Source organism: Oncorhynchus nerka, linkage group LG4 (assembly GCF_034236695.1).
Source record: "Oncorhynchus nerka isolate Pitt River linkage group LG4, Oner_Uvic_2.0, whole genome shotgun sequence".
In the NCBI taxonomy this organism is placed as follows: Eukaryota; Metazoa; Chordata; class Actinopteri; order Salmoniformes; family Salmonidae; genus Oncorhynchus; species Oncorhynchus nerka.
Genome location: NC_088399.1, coordinates 73,750,279 through 73,770,446, shown reverse-complemented (window position 1 = coordinate 73,770,446; position 20,168 = coordinate 73,750,279). Strand labels below are relative to the sequence as shown.

At 41.3% G+C, this 20,168-nt stretch overlaps 1 protein-coding gene across 4 annotated transcripts in view; it reads left to right on the top strand.

The window, feature by feature from the left end:
• LOC115129042 (PHD finger protein 14-like) overlaps window positions 1-20,168 on the top strand; it is a 187,619-nt gene that overhangs the window by 103,598 nt on the left and 63,853 nt on the right. For all 4 annotated transcript variants that reach the window (XM_065017824.1, XM_065017822.1, XM_065017823.1 and 1 more), the window contains one exon: window positions 13,012-13,129. In XM_065017824.1, the coding sequence (XP_064873896.1) occupies window positions 13,012-13,129 (118 nt within the window). The remainder of the gene's footprint in view (window positions 1-13,011; window positions 13,130-20,168) is intronic.

Here is a 20,168-nt window from a genome sequence, read left to right as displayed (position 1 = left end):
AACCAGGTTGTAGGCAGCTATGCTACAGTGTCCTATACTCTAGTACTATGCTACGGTGTTCTATGTTCTAGTACTATGCTACGGTGTTCTATGTTCTAGTACTATGCTACGGTGTTCTATGTTCTAGTACTATGCTACGGTGTTCTATGTTCTAGTACTATGCTACGGTGTCCTATGTTCTAGTACTATGCTACGGTGTTCTATGTTCTAGTACTATGCTACGGTGTCCTATGTTCTAGTACTATGCTACGGTGTCCTATGTTCTAGTACTATGCTACGGTGTCCTATGTTCTAGTACTATGCTACGGTGTCCTATGTTCTAGTACTATGCTACGGTGTCCTATGTTCTAGTACTATGCTACGGTGTCCTATGTTCTAGTACTATGCTCACGGTGTCCTATGTTCTAGTACTATACTACGGTGTCCTATGTTCTAGTACTATGCTACGGTGTCCTATGTTCTAGTACTATGCTACGGTGTCCTATGTTCTAGTACTATGCTACGGTGTCCTATGTTCTAGTACTATGCTACGGTGTCCTATGTTCTAGTACTATGCTACGGTGTCCTATGTTCTAGTACTATGCTACGGTGTCCTATGTTCTAGTACTATGCTACGGTGTCCTGTCTCCTTGTAGTGAGTGAGTTGTTCTAATGAGCTTGTAAATGCCTTGCAATGGTCTCTCTTTCTCTCTTTCTTTCTCTGTCTCTCCCCATTCATTACCTCCTCTTGCCCACCTTGTAAAACAATGCCTCTTTAATAATATCTCAGTACCGTTCTATCGCCCGACACTAAATCAAAAAGTGGGAGGCTATAGGAGAATTCCCATAATCCGCTCCCACCATTTCTAGAGAAAATTCACAGAACTACTTTGTCACGGGGCGGGATGCGGGAGTCAATGGCTGAGTGCTTTGTGGCGTATTGATCTCCCGTCACGTGAACACCCTCTATGTAATTGCACTGCCCTCTTGTGATAAATTCATTGTCGTTGTTTCGGACACTCCCAAGGCACCACACCGCAAGGCCTGTGCTGGCCCGGGAAGAAGAGAGAGTTGCGACTGTTCCATAAATGGACGACTCTTTCTCTTTGCAATGTGGTGCAACAAAGACGTTGTAAAGAAATCACATATCAAAGGATCCCCTGCCCGGATTTGATGTGTTCATGGAGTTATTTGGTGCCTGTTTGACATTATTTTAACCAAAGGATGACTTTGTCAATGTGTTTGACAATAGTGATGGTTGTGATGATGACAATGTTGTTGTTGATGATGATCATCTTGGAGTGTGTTATTCAAGGCCAACCGACACCGCGTTGTTTTCCATTTAGTTCATCTACAAAGAGGCTAATCAAAGTACTGCATGAGGATGAATCCCCAAACAAGTAAACAACATTTATTCACCACTAACAAACATGTAGAAAATGTCTATTTTCTTGACTTGACTCATTGAAGTGTTTTTCATCTATCTGATTTACACTACAGCACATGTTATGTTGCACTTTGGTTGTCCAGCAGCTGTATCACAACCACTAGTATCACTCTCCCAGAGCAGAACCCTGCATGTGTGTACTGTAAGTGGATTCTTTTTTTCTCAAATTTATTATGACCATGTATGTGTGTACATTAAATACTTACATTTTGGATCCCAGCTCCAACCTTGTTGTCTAATCCAATGGTCTTACCTCAATTGAGTTAGGGTTTGCAGATGCTTAAAGTACGGATGAAAAGTTGCCTTCAGTTTCATGCTGATCTCATTTTGATTAAACAACTCTAATTGCTCTGATTTCTTTTAATATCCAATTATAACTCACTTGGCTTAAGTACCTCGGGAATCAATCGGATCTGACTCCCTCCCAATGTATCTATGGTAAAAAACTGATGATTAAATGAAATGAACATTGATCTAGGTTACATCTTCACGCTAGCCCATGTACTGCCTTCTGGCTTAAACACATCCTTTTAACTTTAAACCCTGTGAATCCTTTTTCTTACTTTGTTTCTTATCTGTCTAATCTCTAAAATGCCCTTTGATTTCATTGAGTCGTGTGTGTTTGTGTGTGAGGCATCGGCTGTGATTGCCTGTGGGGGAGGAGGAACAAGGGAACAAGTCTATGAGGACACCTATAGAGGCCACACACTCCAGACCCTTTGAAGAGGGGAAATGTAATGTGAAGTTGTGAGACCTGTGATGAGAGCAGATCAAACCACGGCTAAGCCACCTGCTTGTCATCCCACTGAGAGGGAGACGGAGAGAGGGGAATGGGGAAAGGAAAAGAGAGAGAGAGGGTACAGGGGAGGATGTGGCAGAGAGGAGGGCCACTAAGAACTCCTGTCAGAGATTAAACAGCAGATGAAAGGGGATATTAGTCGCCCGCCGAAAGCAACATGTGTAGCAGACAAAACCAATCAATCGCCTACCTCATGCCCAATAAGATTACATCAATCAATAACTGCACTTTTGAGTGATTGGATTCTGTCTCCTTCCAGAGGAGAGTTGAGGAGGGAGAGATGGAGAAGGGGGGGACGAGCGAGCGTCTACATTTTCCCAATGATTAAAGCGGAGACAAATTGGTTTGATAACATCAAGGACCTTGCTGTGGCGAGGTCTATAAGGGCAGTGTTCAGTGCTGATAGAGGTTGAGTGACCACGTACGATGGACACAGTACGTGAAGAGGATGGTGGGGCTACTGCATCACTTAACTCTCAGACCAGGTAGCCAAGGACTGGCCTGCGCCACTGATAATGTATATAAGCTCAGTGAGGAAGAACTGGAAAACAAGTGGAAGCATATACAATGAAGGAGTAGTGGGCCTAAAACTGATCCTTGAGGGACACCATAGATAACTATTGTCATACAGCACCTGTTGTCATTGTCTTCAGAAAGTATTCACATCCCTTGACTTTTTCCTCATTTTGTTGTGTTAGTCTGAATTTAAAATGGATGACATTTAGATTTTGTACCACTGATCTACACACAATACTAAAAAATGTAAAGCTAAAATGTATTGTCAATAAGTATTCAACCCTTTTGTTATGGCAAGCCTAAATAAGTTCAGGAGTAAACATGTGCTTAACAAGTCACAAAAGTGCAAGAAAAGTGTTAACATTATTTTTAAATGACTACCCCATCTTTGTACCCCATACATATAATTATCTGTAAGGTCCTTCAGTCAAGCAGTGAATTTCAAGCACAGATTCAACCACAAAGACCAGGGAGATTTTCCAATGACTTGCAAAGAAGGGCACCAATTGGTAGATGGGTAAAAATAACACTTTGGATGTTATATCAATACACCCAGTCACTACAAAGATACAGGCGTCCTTCCTAACTCAGTTACCGGAGGGCAAGGAAAATGCTCAGGGATTTCCATAAGGCCAATGGTGACTAAATTGAGTTACAGAGTTGGCTCCCAAGTAGCGTAGCGGTCACTACAGCCTGGGGTTCGATCTCAGGATGTGTCACAGCTGGCAGTGACCGGGAGTCCCATAGGGCGGCACACAATTGGCCCAGAGTCGCCCGGGTTAGGGGAGGGTTTGGCCAGGGAGGCTTTCCTAGTCACATCGTGCTCTAGCGACTCCTTGTGGAGGGCCGGGGGCCTGCAAGCTGACTTCAGTAGTCAGTTGGATAGTGTTTCCTCCGACACATTAGTGCGGGTGACTTCCCGTGAACAGGTGTTAAGCAGCAGCACGTCTTGATGGGTCATGTTTGGGAGGACGCATTACTTGACCTTCACCTCTCCCGAGCCCGTTGGAGAGTTTCAGAGATGAGACAGGATCGTAACTACCAATTAGATATCACGAAATTGGGGAGAAGGTGAGAAGGGTGGAGTAAAATAAACTGTTAGAGTTTAACTATTGTCATAGGAGAAAACTGAGGATGGATCACCAACATTGTAGTTACTCCACAATAGTAACCTAAATGACAGAGTGAAAAGAAGGAAACCTGTACATAATACAAATATTCCAAATCATGCATCCTTTTTGCAATAAGGCACTAAAGAAATGCTGCAAGTACGGCAAATCCAACATATCACTGAGTACTACTCCTCATATTCTCAAGCATATTGGTGGCAAGAATAATGGGCAAATATTGTGCAATCTAGGTATGCAAAGCTCTTAGGGTGTTTACCCATAAAGACTGTAATTGCTACCAAAGGTGATTCTAACATGTATTGATACAGGGGGTTGAATACTTATCTAATAAAGATATATTACCGTTTTATTTTCCATTAATAAAAAATAAAAATAAACCATTTTGTTCCACTTTGATATTAGAGTATTTTGCGTTGACAAAAAAAAGACAAATCCACTTTAATCCCACTAAAACACAATAAAATGAGGAAAAACTTTAATCCCACTAAAACACAATAAAATGAGGAAAAACTTTAATCCCACTAAAACACAATAAAATGAGTAAAAACTTTAATCCCACTAAAACACAATAAAATGAGGAAAAACTTTAATCCCACTAAAACACAATAAAATGAGGAAAAACTTTAATCCCACTAAAACACAATAAAATGAGGAAAAACTTTAATCCCACTAAAACACAATAAAATGAGGAAAAAGTTGAGGGGTGTGAATACTTTCTGAAGTCACTTTATAATGTACAAATTGTGAAAATAACATAGAATGTTTGTGTTTTGTACAATGTTAAAGAAATACTCCTAATTATAAATGCGTTTGATAAAAGATTCCGACTGAAATTGAAAGAAGTGGAAAACAGAAGGGTGATCCAGTAGAACCGAAAGGAAATGTTTCTTCCTCTTGAACTTATTGCAAAATTCAGGAATCGTCATTTTGAATTTTAATGAACTAATAATCATCTACTCATCAACCAGCAGCCAGACGGGTGGGTCAGCATCATGAGCAGTGTTTTAATTCAAAGATGCTCACCGAGATACACAACACAATAGGTTCATTAAAACAGATGTAATGGCAAAATGTAGATTTCCGCCTAAATATACGTACCCAAAAGTAACTGCTATTCATGTGTGGTTACATGTCAAAACTTTGTATATTTGGAAAGAAGACATCTGGGAGATTATGAGGAAATGATCAGAAGATAGATAGGAGTTACATAGTTCAGAATACACAAGATCAAGCACACACAAAATAACCGTTTTTTAAATTATTTTTTAAAAATAGTATTTCATTGACAAGCTAGAAGTGAATTATTGATGCCTAGAGTTGGAAACACATCATTTGGCTTCCACAAAATGTGAACAATATCAGGAAAAAAATGTGATTGATGTATATATGTGAACCGCTCCAAAGTGGCATATGACTGTAAATTAGATCATTACAGTGCTATTACATATTTGCAATCCCTAAATGCTATTTGTTCAGTATAAAAACACAATTTCTACCATATCAACCTCACTCAAACATTGTGGTGGTGTTATGGGGTATCCAGGGTACATTCAAGTGTCCTTTCAACCTCTCCATAGTGTCCAAATGTAGTAATTGCACTGTTTTTGCACACTTGATGTGCCTAAAAGTTATTGTTCACTAGAAAAGCTACATTTCTACAACACCAACCTCTCAAACATTGTGGTGTCGGGGGACAAGTGTGCGAAGATATAGTGACTTGGTGTCCATTCGATGTTGCCATTAAGTCATACATCATCAGATAACATTGACAATAGGCTAGATTTGTTCTTACCAACCTAAGGATGAATTTAATATTATCCATGTAGCTATAGCTCAAACACAGACCAAATTGAAGCTTACCTTGTAAGATGTTTGCTGTTTGGTGAAAACGTTGTGTAAAATAAACATGTTGGCTCTCGGGCTGGTGGTCAATAACGGTAGGTCACAGGCAGACAAATAAGACATCCTCATGATCTGTGGAGTCCCAGCTTTTGGTGTGTATAGATGTATTTTGTGTTAATTTTGTTTATGCTTCACAACGCTAATCAGAATGTAGGTAGCAGCCATCTTGAAATGAGGTCATCGGCTCGGCCTGACCGTATACATTTGTATGCCCGTATATGATAGTAAGTCACACCAAAGAAGGCACAGATCAGAAACTCAGCTTTCCGTCCACACCCTGCTTCTGTAGATAGGGGCTACCGTTCTCATACCCGACTGAATTGAAATGTAAAAAATCAAATAAGGTCCCCAAATATGGGGATGTTACATTTAAGAGGTTTTAAGGTCAAGTAATTAAAATAAGTAAGCAGGGCTAAGTGTCGTGTGCACACACACACAAATAAACACACACGCACTCGCCTAATAAAAGTTTTGGGAGGTGTTTCAAGTGTGTTTTTGTGTGTGTGCGCGTGCGTGTGTGTGTGCATGTCTCCGGCAGAGGAGTCTACCTCCTCCTCTCTTGGCCCTGTAGAGGAGATTCATGGTTAATCAATTGGTGATTGTGTGCCACAATAGGAGGGTAACTTATTAGCGCCGCAGACACACTTGTGGTCATTTGTCTTCTTTTCACTGATGAGGCCAGAGGGTGCTTTAAATTCCCCCTTGTTTCCTAGACAGATATGCCTACTCAGCCCATCTAGTGTGGGTGTGGTGTGTGTCTCTGCGTCCGTGTGTGTGTGGACCACCTGCCTCTGCAGGTTCCCTGCTGATGTGCACCAGCTGTTCGTCTCTGCTTCTACAACTTAGTACGGCGTTTCCCAACCGTGGTCCTCAAGTACCAGCACACCGTTTGTATTGTAGCTCTGGACACGCTCACCTGATTCATCTTGTCAACTAATCATCAAGCCCTCAACGTAGGTGTTTTTGTCCAGGGCTACAACACAAATGTGTAATGTTGGGGATACTGGAGGACCAGGGTTGGGAAACACTAACTTAGTAAGATACCAATTATCTATGTATTGAATTGTTACTCTGGTTTTAGTCAATCTAACAGGTTTAGGGGCTGACACATAATATACTTGGTCCTGGACTAAAAACATGGAATAAGTCCAGGAAACCAGGTCTTGATGTGCACATAGAAGACATGTCATCCACACCCCATTCTCAACCCCAAAACCTCCCCTACTGCAAATTCCCTATTCCCAATCACCAGTCACACTCTCTCATATGATGTTAATGTACTTAATTCCAGACACTAAACTAAATGATTTACACTTCGTTAGTTAAAGAGGATGATGAACTGGGCGGACTTTAACACCCATTAGCTATTCCACTACCGATTTGAATAGGTTGAATAGGATGTGAACAAAGCAGTGGTTACCGGTTTCCTCTGATGGCGTCTCCTTTAACTGCAGATCATGTAAGAGAGGCTGTTCTGAGCTGACAGTCTGCTGTCGACGGCAACACGTTTCTACATTGCCCTGTCACAGTGAATATATGGAGGAGATAGGGACAGAGGAGAGGCAATAGACGAATACAGACACAACTACTGTAGTATGTAAAATATTGCCTGCCGTGGAATGAATTCACATTGATATATGTACACGGTTGTTTTAATGTTTAATACCTCAGGGTTATGAAAGATAACCTATTTTACTTGAGGTGAACACCATGGTAGCAAAAAGACGTCCTCTGGCCACGCTTTCCGGGAAGCGGTGCTGGATGTTTTACATTTGATCTTCTAGTCGTAATGTGTTTGTTATTTACTGTCTGTATCAGTGAAGGCACAGGGATTGTAGATGTCTTACCTTTTAGTTATCAGCGTTCATGGTATGGCTGCTGCACTAGTATCTTATTGGTTGTACTATGACTTCCCACACAGGACAGTTGGTAGACTTTATTAATCAGTACTTGCTTTTTGCACACTACAGCATGCAGTCTTTCAACAGATGCTTATTCTTTGCGTTATTGGCAGTAGCCTTTTTGTTCATACTGTGTACATTCAGATATTCACATCAACGTGGGAAGGTTGCCTTCTCCATTTCCTTCTGGTTCGACTACATGAAGCAGAATTCATTTGTAGGAGCGGTGACTGAACACCCATAGATTTCACAATAAACCCCTGCTCAGTATATTGACAGAGAATTGGAACAGATAGATTATGTTGGGGGGCTTAGCTTAGAATGATCCCCAGTGGTGGTTGATCCTGTGGGAATAGTGGGATTGGAAATAGCCTTGCCTGTCTGGAAGAGATAGGCCACTGTATGTGTACAAGAAACACAGTGACTCTGCTGTGGCGATATGTGTTGTGACAACACTTACAACAGTCACCTGCAGTCCTGTGTGACGGGGTCAAGGGGAGATGTCCATATGGTTGGGTTACTTCCTCATTAGTCTGTGAAGTAGACTAAGGCCTTTATTCATAATAGGTTCTTTAATTAGAATAGCGGTTCCTGGTAGTTGTTGTGGTGAAAAGGGCTCCTCTGACAGGAGGTGCTGGGTTCAACCCTCCGGAACTTCACCAGTTGTCATCACAACTTCACTGGGACTTAAATACACGTCTGGCTCTGTTTCGATATGCTGTTGTGTTACAGTCTCTCTATCCTAGACAAGTACAGTCATGTCTATTGGACTTTCAGGTAGCCTAAATCATGCATAGATATCCATGAGACATTTGCACAGAAATCGATCTTCATCCTATGTGGTTCACCTTCCCTAAGTCCCCCCCTCTCCTCTTCCCCGCCTCCCCCTCCCCTCATCCTCTCCTGTCCCCCTCCTCCCCCATCCTCTCCTCTCCCCCTCCTCCCCTCTCCTCTCCTTTCCCCCTCCTCTCCTTTCCTTCTCCACTCCTCTTCCCCTCCTCCCCCTCTCCTCTTCCCCGCCTCCCCCTCCCCTCCCCTCATCCTCTCCTGTCCCCCTCCTCCCCCTTCCTCTCCTCTCCTCCTCTCCTCTTCCCCTCCCGTAATAGAGATGAGAAGAGCGAATGAACAGATTGATCTCCCTGGGCTGTTATCTGGTTGATCAGATTTTCATTGAAAAATCTGAATCTCCCACATTGATTAAGACATAATTAGTTGATCGTGGATTGGAAGGATGGATGGACTGAAGGGCATTCAGGCTCAACCACTGTAATCTCATGAATGCTAAATTGAGTTTTAGTTGTCTCATTCAACACAGAAAAACTCACTCAGGTAAACACCCGCACACACCACACGCACACAAAACCATATTGATGTGTGTGATAGTCAATATTCATATTTTGTTTTTTACTGCCTGTACTGTAAGGTTGCAAAACCCCGGTGCCTGACCCGAGGACACCATGGTAGGACGGTTAACTGGCTTGTGTAATGATAAAGCTGTCTGGCCAAACTATACAAAAAGCTATGCTCATAGTATGACACGTGTGTAAGGTCAAGGGAAGGAGTAGTAATAGTGTGGTTTGATTTCATAATCATCTAATCCCTGACAACTACCTGCCCTGTCATGATCTGTCTTTCGTAGTGTGTGTGTTTGTTTAGTTGATTAGGATCCCCATTAGCTACTGCACATGCAGCAGCTACTCTTCCTGGGCTCCACACAAAACTGTACAAATACATGACAAAGTACAGAACAGTTGTAGACAAGAACAACATAAGATATTACATCCAATTCAAATAAGAGTTATATATTGGAAACAAAGAGAAAAAGAAAAATACTATACACACTATTCATATCTACATTAAAGTAGATCTAGAGGACCTTGAAGATCTTGCTTTTTGCCTGTGTAACCTCTGGTGACAGATCATTCCATGATGACATGGCTCTATACAGAACTGAGCGACACATTACATCTGTTTTTGGTTTGGGTACACTGAGGAAACCCGTAGTGGCCTGTCTGATGGGTTATGGATGTTTGTTTGAAGTGTATGCAAATAGATTATACAAGTGGTTAGGCATTTTCAACACACAAATGTTTCTTTAGAAGAGAAGTAGACAATTTGTCCTCAACCATGAAAGACTATGATGCATGTTGTTAATGTTAGTAGTGTCTGTGCGGTTAAAGACGTGCTGCTTTGTTTAGAGTCAGTTGCAGCTTTGCTAGGTCTTTCTTTACTGCACCTGATTATATTACCAGACAGGAATCAAGATGGGAAACGATCAGAGCCTGAATATCTAGTACAGTTTATTCTTGTGTCAAAAGCAAAGCAGACATGCCCTTCCCCATTTTCACAACAACTTTGTCAATATGGCTTGACCATGATAACTGACCATCCAATGTTACTCCTAGGAGTTCAGCTGCTTCACCTTGTTCGATGGTCACACCCTTTACACATATCTCCAGTAGAGGTTTAGGTCTACGAGAATGCTTTGAACCAAATGCAATGCTTTTGGTTTTAGAGGTATTTAAGACCAGTTTATTGATAATTACCAGTTCTGACACTGACCTTAACTCATTGCTATTTTTTTTAAATGTATTTCGTTATTTCACCTTTATTTCACCTTTATTTAACCAGGTAGACTAGTTGAGAACAAGTTCTCATTTACAACTGCGACCTGGCCAAGATAAAGCAAAGCACTGCGACACAAACAACAACAGAGTTACACATGGAATAAACAAGCGTACAGTCAATAACACAATAGAGACAAAATAAAGGCCATAGTAGCGAAGTAATTACAATTTAGCAAATCAACACTGTAGTGATAGATGTGCAGATGATGATGTGCAAGTAGAAATACTGGTGTGCAAAAGAGCAGAAGAGTAAATAAAAACAATATGGAGATGAAGTAAGTAGATTGGATGCACTATTTACAGATGGGCTATGTACAGCTGCAGCGATCGGTTAGCTGCTCAGATAGCTGATGTTTAAAGTTAGTGAGGGAAATATAATACTCCAGCTTCAGAGATTTTTGCAATTCGTTCCAGTCAGTGGCAGCAGAGAACTGGAAGGAAAGGCGGCCAAAGGAGGTTATCACTTTGGGGGTGACCAGTGAGATATACCTGCTGGAGTGCGTACTACGGGTGGGTGTTGTTATCGTGACCAGTGAGCTGAGATAAGGCGGAGCTTTACCTAACATAGACTTATAGATGACCTGGAGCCAGTGGGTCTGGCGACGAATATGTAGCGAGGGACAGCCGACTAGAGCATACAGGTTGCAGTGGTTGGTAGTATATGGGGCTTTGGTGACAAAATGGATGGCACTGTGATAGACTGCATCCAGTTTGCTGAGTAGAGTATTGGAGGCTATCTTGTAAATGACATCGCCAAAGTCGAGGACCGGTAGGATAGTCAGTTTTACGAGGGTTTGTTTGGTGGCATGAGTGAAGGAGGCTTTGTTGCAAAATAGGAAGACGATTCTCGATTTCATTTTGGATTGGAGATGTTTAATATGAGTCTGGAAGGAGAGTTTACAGTCTAGCCATACACCTAGGTATTTGTATTTGTCCACATATTCTAAGTCAGAACCGTCCAGAGTAGTGATGTTAGTCGGGCGGGCAGGTGCAGGCAGTGAACGGTTGAAAAGCATGCATTTGGTTTTACTAGCGTTTAAGAGCAGTTGGAGGCCACAGAAGGAGTGTTGTATGGCATTGAATCTCGTTTGGAGGTTAGTTAACACAGTGTCCTAAGAAGGGCCAGAAGTATACAGAATGGTGTCGTCTGCGTAGAGGTGGATCAGGGACCCGCAGCATTGATATATATACAGAGAAAAGAGTTGGGCCAAAAATTGAACCGTGTGGCTCCCCCATAGAGTCTGCCAGCGGTCCGGACAACAGGCCCTCTGATTTGACACACTGAACTCTATCTGAGAAGTAGTTGGTGAACCAGGCGAGGCAGTCATTTGAGAAACCAAGGCTGTTGAGTCTGCTGATAAGAATACAGTGATTGACAGAGTCGAAAGCCTTGGCCAGGTCGATGAAGACGGCTGCACAGTACCGTATTTAATCAATGGCGGTTATGATATCGTTTAGTACCATGAGCGTGGCTGAGGTGCACCCGTGACCAGCTCGGAAACTGGATTGCACAGCGGAGAAGGTACGTGGGATTCAAAATGTTGGTGATCTGTTTTATTAAGTTGGCTTTCGAAGACTTTAGAAAGGCAGGGCAGGATGGATATAGGTCTGTAACAGTTTGGGTCTAGAGTGACACCCCTTTGAAGAGGGGGATGACCGCGGCAGCTTTCCAGTCTTTAGGGATCTTGGATGATATGAAAGAGAGGTTGAACAGACTGGTAATAGGCGTAGCAAAAATTGCAGCGGATAATTTTAGAAGGAGAGTCCAGATTTTCAAGTCCAGCTGATTTGTACGGGTCCAGGTTTTGCAGCTCTTTCAAAACATCTGCTATCAGGATTTGGGTAAAGGAGAAGGTGGGAGGCTTGGGAAAGTAGCTGGGGGGTGCAGAGCTGTTGGCCGGGGTTGGGATAGCCAGGAGGAAAGCATGGCCAGCCGTAAAGAAATGCTTATTGAAATTCTTGATTATCTTAGATTTATCGGCGGTGACAGTGTTACCTAGCCTCAATGCAGTGGGCAGCTGGGAGGAGGTGCTCTTATTCTCCATGGACTTTACAGTGTCCTAAAACCTTTTGGAGTTCGAGCTACAGGATGCAAATTTCTGTTTGAAAAAGTTAGCCTTTGCTTTCCTGACTGACTGCATGCATTGGTTCCTGACTTCCCTGAAAAGTTGCATATCGCTGGGACTATTCGATGCTAGTGTAGTCCGCCACAGGATGGTTTTGTGCTGGTCGAGGGCAGTCAGGTCTGGAGTGAATCAAGGGCTATATCTGTTCTTAGTTCTACATTTTTTGAAAGGGGCATGCTTATTTAAGATGGTGAGGAAATTACTTTTAAAGAACAACCAGGCATCCTCGACTGACGGAACGAGGTCAATATCCTTCCAGGATACCCCAGCCAGGTCGATTAGAATGGCCTGCTCGCAGAAGTGACAGTGATGACTCTCAGTGAACTTTCTGGCTGTAGGTGCTGATGTGTGGAGTGTGCAATCATCAGCCTACATAGTCATTTTAGCTTCTTGTAAGACAAGTGGCAAATCATTTGTAAAAATATAAAAGAGCAGCGGCCCAAGGCAACTGCCCTGACGGACACCGCACTGCACATATCTGATGTTAAACAAGCTTCCATTGAAGAATACTCTGAGTTCTATTGGAACTGTGTGTGTGTGTGTTCCACTGTATGTGACTCCTTCCCCACCTCTCTCTCCTGTAGGTGTGATGAGTGTTGTCTGTGCTACCACTTTGGCTGTCTGGACCCTCCCCTGAAGAAGTCTCCCAAGCAGACAGGATACGGCTGGATCTGCCAGGAGTGTGACACTTCCTCTTCCAAGGTGTGTGTGTGGGCACACAGGGTGGTGGTGATGACGTCTTCTTTTGGCTTATTCTGACGCCATCACATTATTGAAGCAGCAATTAAACAGCTGAATTTGAACCTACAACACATCTTACAAGTCCATCTATAGTTATATGAGTATTAAGGATCGATGGGATAGAAGCACATGTTTGAAGTGGTAAGAGACTAGCGTTGACAACAGCCATGGCTTCACTTAAATTCCCCGATCTGCTTCCCGGGCTGTGGTATCTCTGTGAGCGACAGGGTGAAGTTGGTATGACATGACAGCAGAAACACGCATCTATTTGTCTTTTTTACCTTGAAACCGAACCTGACAGTGGGCCAAAATGGCCGCTACCATCACCAGTGTCCTCATAGTTGCTCCATTGTCATACATTTTCATTTGAAATGTCCCTAACTGAAAATGGCAAGTCCCACCAGAAGGGCTTTTTTATTATTTTCCTCTATCTGCATTTGAAATAATGTTTTTCTTATTGAATTACAGTGTAATCAAGGGTAGCGTGCAGCAGCTTGTGAACCTAATTAAGTTGATAAATGTAAAGCACATTTCAATTTCTCCGGGAAAGGTCGGCCTGTCCTATTGGCTCTATGTGCGTGGGAAATGGGGGTTAATTGATGTTGCAGAAGGAGGAAGAGAAACATAAAAGCCTGAGGCATACTGAAAACGCTGCATGCTGGGAATGATATGTTAAATTACAGGCAAAATGTAAAGGTTAAAGCTCAGTTAAAATGTTAGATAGCAGAGTTAGTGGAGGGAGGGTTAAAATGTTAGATAGCAGCGTTAGTGGAGGGTTAAAATGTTAGATAGCAGAGTTAGTGGAGGGTTACAATGTTAGATAGCAGAGTTAGTGGAGGGTTAAAATGTTAGATAGCAGCGTTAGTGGAGGGTTAAAATGTTAGATAGCAGAGTTAGTGGAGGGTTACAATGTTAGATAGCAGAGTTAGTGGAGGGTTAAAATGTTAGATAGCAGAGTTAGTGGAGGGTTAAATGTTAGATAGCAGAGTTAGTGGAGGGGAGGGTTACAATGTTAGATAGCAGAGTTAGTGGAGGGTTACAATGTTAGATAGCAGAGTTAGTGGAGGGTTAAAATGTTAGATAGCAGAGTTAGTGGAGGGGAGGGTTACAATGTTAGATAGCAGAGTTAGTGGAGGGTTAAAATGTTAGATAGCAGCGTTAGTGGAGGGTTAAAATGTTAGATAGCAGAGTTAGTGGAGGGTTAAAATGTTAGATAGCAGAGTTAGTGGAGGGGAGGGTTACAATGTTAGATAGCAGAGTTAGTGGAGGGTTACAATGTTAGATAGCAGAGTTAGTGGAGGGTTAAAATGTTAGATAGCAGAGTTAGTGGAGGGTTAAAATGTTAGATAGCAGAGTTAGTGGAGGGTTACAATGTTAGATAGCAGAGTTAGTGGAGGGGAGGGTTACAATGTTAGATAGCAGAGTTAGTGGAGGGTTAAAATGTTAGATAGCAGCGTTAGTGGAGGGTTACAATGTTAGATAGCAGAGTTAGTGGAGGGTTATAATGTTAGATACTAGAGTTAGTGGAGGGTTAAAATGTTAGATAGCAGAGTTAGTGGAGGGTTAAAATGTTAGATAGCAGCGTTAGTGGAGGGTTAAAATGTTAGATAGCAGAGTTAGTGGAGGGTTAAAATGTTAGATAGCAGCGTTAGTGGAGGGTTAAAATGTTAGATAGCAGAGTTAGTGGAGGGTTACAATGTTAGATAGCAGAGTTAGTGGAGGGTTAAAATGTTAGATAGCAGCGTTAGTGGAGGGTTACAATGCTAGATAGCAGAGTTAGTGGAGGGTTATAATGTTAGATAGCAGAGTTAGTGGAGGGTTACAATGTTAGATATCAGAGTTAGTGGAGGGTTAAAATGTTAGATAGCAGAGTTAGTGGAGGGTTACAATGTTAGATAGCAGCGTTAGTGGAGGGTTAAAATGTTAGATAATAGAGTTAGTGGAGGGTTAAAATGTTAGATAGCAGAGTTAGTGGAGGGTTAAAATGTTAGATAGCAGCGTTAGTGGAGGGTTAAAATGTTAGATAGCAGAGTTAGTGGAGGGTTAAAATGTTAGATAGCAGCGTTAGTGGAGGGTTACAATGTTAGATAGCAGAGTTAGTGGAGGGTTACAATGTTAGATAGCAGAGTTAGTGGAGGGGAGGGTTACAATGTTAGATAGCAGAGTTAGTGGAGGGTTACAATGTTAGATAGCAGAGTTAGTGGAGGGGAGGGTTACAATGTTAGATAGCAGAGTTAGTGGAGGGTTAAAATGTTAGATAGCAGAGTTAGTGGAGGGTTAAAATGTTAGATAGCAGAGTTAGTGGAGGGTTAAAATGTTAGATAGCAGAGTTAGTGGAGGGTTAAAATGTTAGATAGCAGAGTTAGTGGAGGGTTAAAATGTTAGATAGCAGCGTTAGTGGAGGGTTAAAATGTTAGATAGCAGAGTTAGTGGAGGGTTAAAATGTTAGATAGCAGCGTTAGTGGAGGGTTAAAATGTTAGATAGCAGAGTTAGTGGAGGGTAACAATGTTAGATAGCAGAGTTAGTGGAGGGTTAAAATGTTAGATAGCAGCGTTAGTGGAGGGTTACAATGCTAGATAGCAGAGTTAGTGGAGGGTTATAATGTTAGATAGCAGAGTTAGTGGAGGGTTACAATGTTAGATATCAGAGTTAGTGGAGGGTTAAAATGTTAGATAGCAGAGTTAGTGGAGGGTTACAATGTTAGATAGCAGCGTTAGTGGAGGGTTAAAATGTTAGATAATAGAGTTAGTGGAGGGTTAAAATGTTAGATAGCAGCGTTAGTGGAGGGTTAAAATGTTAGATAGCAGAGTTAGTGGAGGGTTAAAATGTTAGATAGCAGCGTTAGTGGAGGGTTAAAACGTTAGATAGCAGAGTTAGTGGAGGGTTAAAATGTTAGATAGCAGCGTTAGTGGAGGGTTACAATGCTAGATAGCAGAGTTAGTGGAGGGCTATAATGTTAGATAGCAGAGTTAGTGGAGGGTTACAATGTTAGATAGCAGAGTTAGTGGAGGGGAGGGTTACAATGTTAGATAGCAGAGTTAGTGGAGGGTTACAATGTTAGATAGCAGAGTTAGTGGAGGGGAGGGTTACAATGTTAGATAGCAGAGTTAGTGGAGGGTTAAAATGTTAGATAGCAGAGTTAGTGGAGGGTTAAAATGTTAGATAGCAGAGTTAGTGGAGGGTTAAAATGTTAGATAGCAGAGTTAGTGGAGGGTTACAATGTTAGATAGCAGAGTTAGTGGAGGGTTAAAATGTTAGATAGCAGCGTTAGTGGAGGGTTACAATGTTAGATAGCAGAGTTAGTGGAGGGTTATAATGTTAGATACTAGAGTTAGTGGAGGGTTAAAATGTTAGATAGCAGAGTTAGTGGAGGGTTAAAATGTTAGATAGCAGCGTTAGTGGAGGGTTAAAATGTTAGATAGCAGAGTTAGTGGAGGGTAACAATGTTAGATAGCAGAGTTAGTGGAGGGTTAAAATGTTAGATAGCAGCGTTAGTGGAGGGTTACAATGTTAGATAGCAGAGTTAGTGGAGGGTTACAATGTTAGATATCAGAGTTAGTGGAGGGTTAAAATGTTAGATAGCAGAGTTAGTGGAGGGTTACAATGTTAGATAGCAGCGTTAGTGGAGGGTTAAAATGTTAGATAATAGAGTTAGTGGAGGGTTAAAATGTTAGATAGCAGCGTTAGTGGAGGGTTAAAATGTTAGATAGCAGAGTTAGTGGAGGGTTAAAATGTTAGATAGCAGCGTTAGTGGAGGGTTAAAACGTTAGATAGCAGAGTTAGTGGAGGGTTAAAATGTTAGATAGCAGCGTTAGTGGAGGGTTACAATGCTAGATAGCAGAGTTAGTGGAGGGTTATAATGTTAGATAGCAGAGTTAGTGGAGGGTTACAATGTTAGATATCAGAGTTAGTGGAGGGTTAAAATGTTAGATAGCAGAGTTAGTGGAGGGTTACAATGTTAGATAGCAGCGTTAGTGGAGGGTTAAAATGTTAGATAATAGAGTTAGTGGAGGGTTAAAATGTTAGATAGCAGCGTTAGTGGAGGGTTAAAATGTTAGATAGCAGAGTTAGTGGAGGTTAAAATGTTAGATAGCAGCGTTAGTGGAGGGTTAAAATGTTAGATAGCAGAGTTAGTGGAGGTTAAAATGTTAGATAGCAGCGTTAGTGGAGGGTTAAAATGTTAGATAGCAGAGTTAGTGGAGGGTTACAATGTTAGATAGCAGCGTTAGTGGAGGGTTAAAATGTTAGATAATAGAGTTAGTGGAGGGTTAAAATGTTAGATAGCAGCGTTAGTGGAGGGTTAAAATGTTAGATAGCAGAGTTAGTGGAGGGTTAAAATGTTAGATATAGCGTTAGTGAGGGTTAAAATGTTAGATAGCAGAGTTAGTGGAGGGTTAAAATGTTAGATAGCAGAGTTAGTGGAGGGTTAAAATGTTAGATAGCAGAGTTAGTGGAGGGTTACAAATGTTAGATAGCAGCGTTAGTGGAGGGTTAAAATGTTAGATAGCAGCGTTAGTGGAGGGTTACAATGCTAGATAGCAGAGTTAGTGGAGGGTTAAATGTTAGATAGCAGAGTTAGTGGAGGGTTACAATGTTAGATATCAGAGTTAGTGGAGGGTTAAAATGTTAGATAGCAGAGTTAGTGGAGGGTTACAATGTTAGATAGCAGCGTTAGTGGAGGTTAAAATGTTAGATAATAGAGTTAGTGGAGGTTAAAATGTTAGATAGCAGCGTTAGTGGAGGGTTAAAATGTTAGATAGCAGAGTTAGTGGAGGGTTAAAATGTTAGATAGCAGAGTTAGTGGAGGGTTAAAATGTTAGATAGCAGCGTTAGTGGAGGGTTACAATGCTAGATAGCAGAGTTAGTGGAGGGTTATAATGTTAGATAGCAGAGTTAGTGGAGGGTTACAATGTTAGATAGCAGAGTTAGTGGAGGGGAGGGTTACAATGTTAGATAGCAGAGTTAGTGGAGGGTTACAATGTTAGATAGCAGAGTTAGTGAGGGAGGGTTACAATGTTAGATAGCAGAGTTAGTGGAGGGTTAAAATGTTAGATAGCAGAGTTAGTGGAGGGTTAAAATGTTAGATAGCAGAGTTAGTGGAGGGTTAAAATGTTAGATAGCAGAGTTAGTGGAGGGTTACAATGTTAGATAGCAGAGTTAGTGGAGGGTTAAAATGTTAGATAGCAGCGTTAGTGGAGGGTTACAATGTTAGATAGCAGAGTTATTGGAGGTTATAATGTTAGATACTAGAGTTAAAATGTGGAGGGTTAAAATGTTAGATAGCAGAGAGTTAGTGGAGGGTTAAAATGTTAGATAGCAGCGTTAGTGGAGGGTTAAAATTAGTTTAAAATGTTAGATAGCAGAGTTAGTGGAGGGTTACAATGTTAGATATCAGAGTTAGTGGAGGGTTAAAATGTTAGATAGCAGAGTTAGTGGAGGGTTACAATGTTAGATAGCAGTGTTAGTGGAGGGTTAAAATGTTAGATAATAGAGTTAGTGGAGGGTTAAAATGTTAGATAGCAGCGTTAGTGGAGGGTTAAAATGTTAGATAGCAGAGTTAGTGGAGGGTTAAAATGTTAGATAGCAGCGTTAGTGGAGGGTTAAAATGTTAGATAGCAGAGTTAGTGGAGGGTTAAAATGTTAGATAGCAGCGTTAGTGGAGGGTTAAAATGTTAGATAGCAGAGTTAGTGGAGGGTTACAATGTTAGATAGCAGCGTTTAAAAATATTAGATAATAGAGGGTTAAAATGTTAGATAATAGAGTTAGTGGAGGGTTAAAATGTTAGATAGCAGAGTTAGTGGAGGGTTAAAATGTTAGATAGCAGAGTTAGTGGAGGGTTAAAATGTTAGATAGCAGAGTTAGTGGAGGGTTAAAATGTTAGATAAAGCAGCGTTAGTGGAGGGTTAAAATGTTAAAATTAGTGGAGGATATAAAGCAGAGTGGAGGGTAAAATGGAGGTTAAAATGTTAGATAGCAGAGTTAGTGGAGGGTTAAATAAAGTTAGATAGCAGCGTTAGTGGAGGGTTAAAATGTTAGATAGCAGAGTTAGTGGAGGGTTAAAATGTTAGATAGCAGCGTTAGTTAGGAGAGTTAGTGGAGGGTTAAAATGTTAGATAGCAGGTTAGTGGAGGGTTAAAATGATGTTAGATAGCAGAGTTAGTGGAGGGTTAAAATGTTAGATAGCAGAGTGGAAGAGGGTTAAATGTTAGATAGCAGCCGATATGGAGGGTTAAAATGTTAGATAGAGCGTTAGTGGAGGGTTAAAATGTTAGATAGGAGTGGAGGTTAAAATGTTAGATATCAGAGTTATGGAGGTTAAAATGTTAGATAGCAGCGTTAGTGGAGGGTTAAAATGTTAGGAGGGTAATGTTAGATAGTTAGTGGAGGGTTAAAACGTTTATAGTTTAAAATGTTAGATAGCAGAGTTAGTGGAGGGTTAAAATGGGAGAGTTAGGTGGAGGGTTAAAATGTTAGATAGCAATGTTAGATAGCAGAGTTAGTGGAGGTTAAAATGTTAGATAGCAGCGTTAGTGGAGGGTTACAATGCTAGATAGCAGAGTTAGTTAAAATGTTAGATAGCAGAGTTAGTGGAGGGTTAAAATGTTAGATAGCAGAGTTAGTGGAGGGTTGGAGGGTTAAAATGTTAGAGTTGGTGGAGGGTTAAAATGTTAGATAAGCGTTAGTGGAGGGTTAAATGTTAGATAGCAGAGTTAGTGGAGGGTTAAAATGTTAGATAGCAGCGTTAGTGGAGGGTTACAATGTTTGAGATAGCAGCGTTAGTGGAGGGTTAAAATGTTAATAGCAGAGTTAGAGGGTTACAATGTTAGATAGCTAGAGTTAGTGGAGGGTTAAAATGTTAGATAGCAGAGTTAGTGGAGGGTTAAAATGTTAGATAGCAGCGTTAGTGGAGGGTTAAAATGTTAGATAGCAGAGTTAGTGGAGGGTTACAATGTTAGATATCAGTGGAGTTACAATGTTAGGAGGGTTAAAATGTTAGA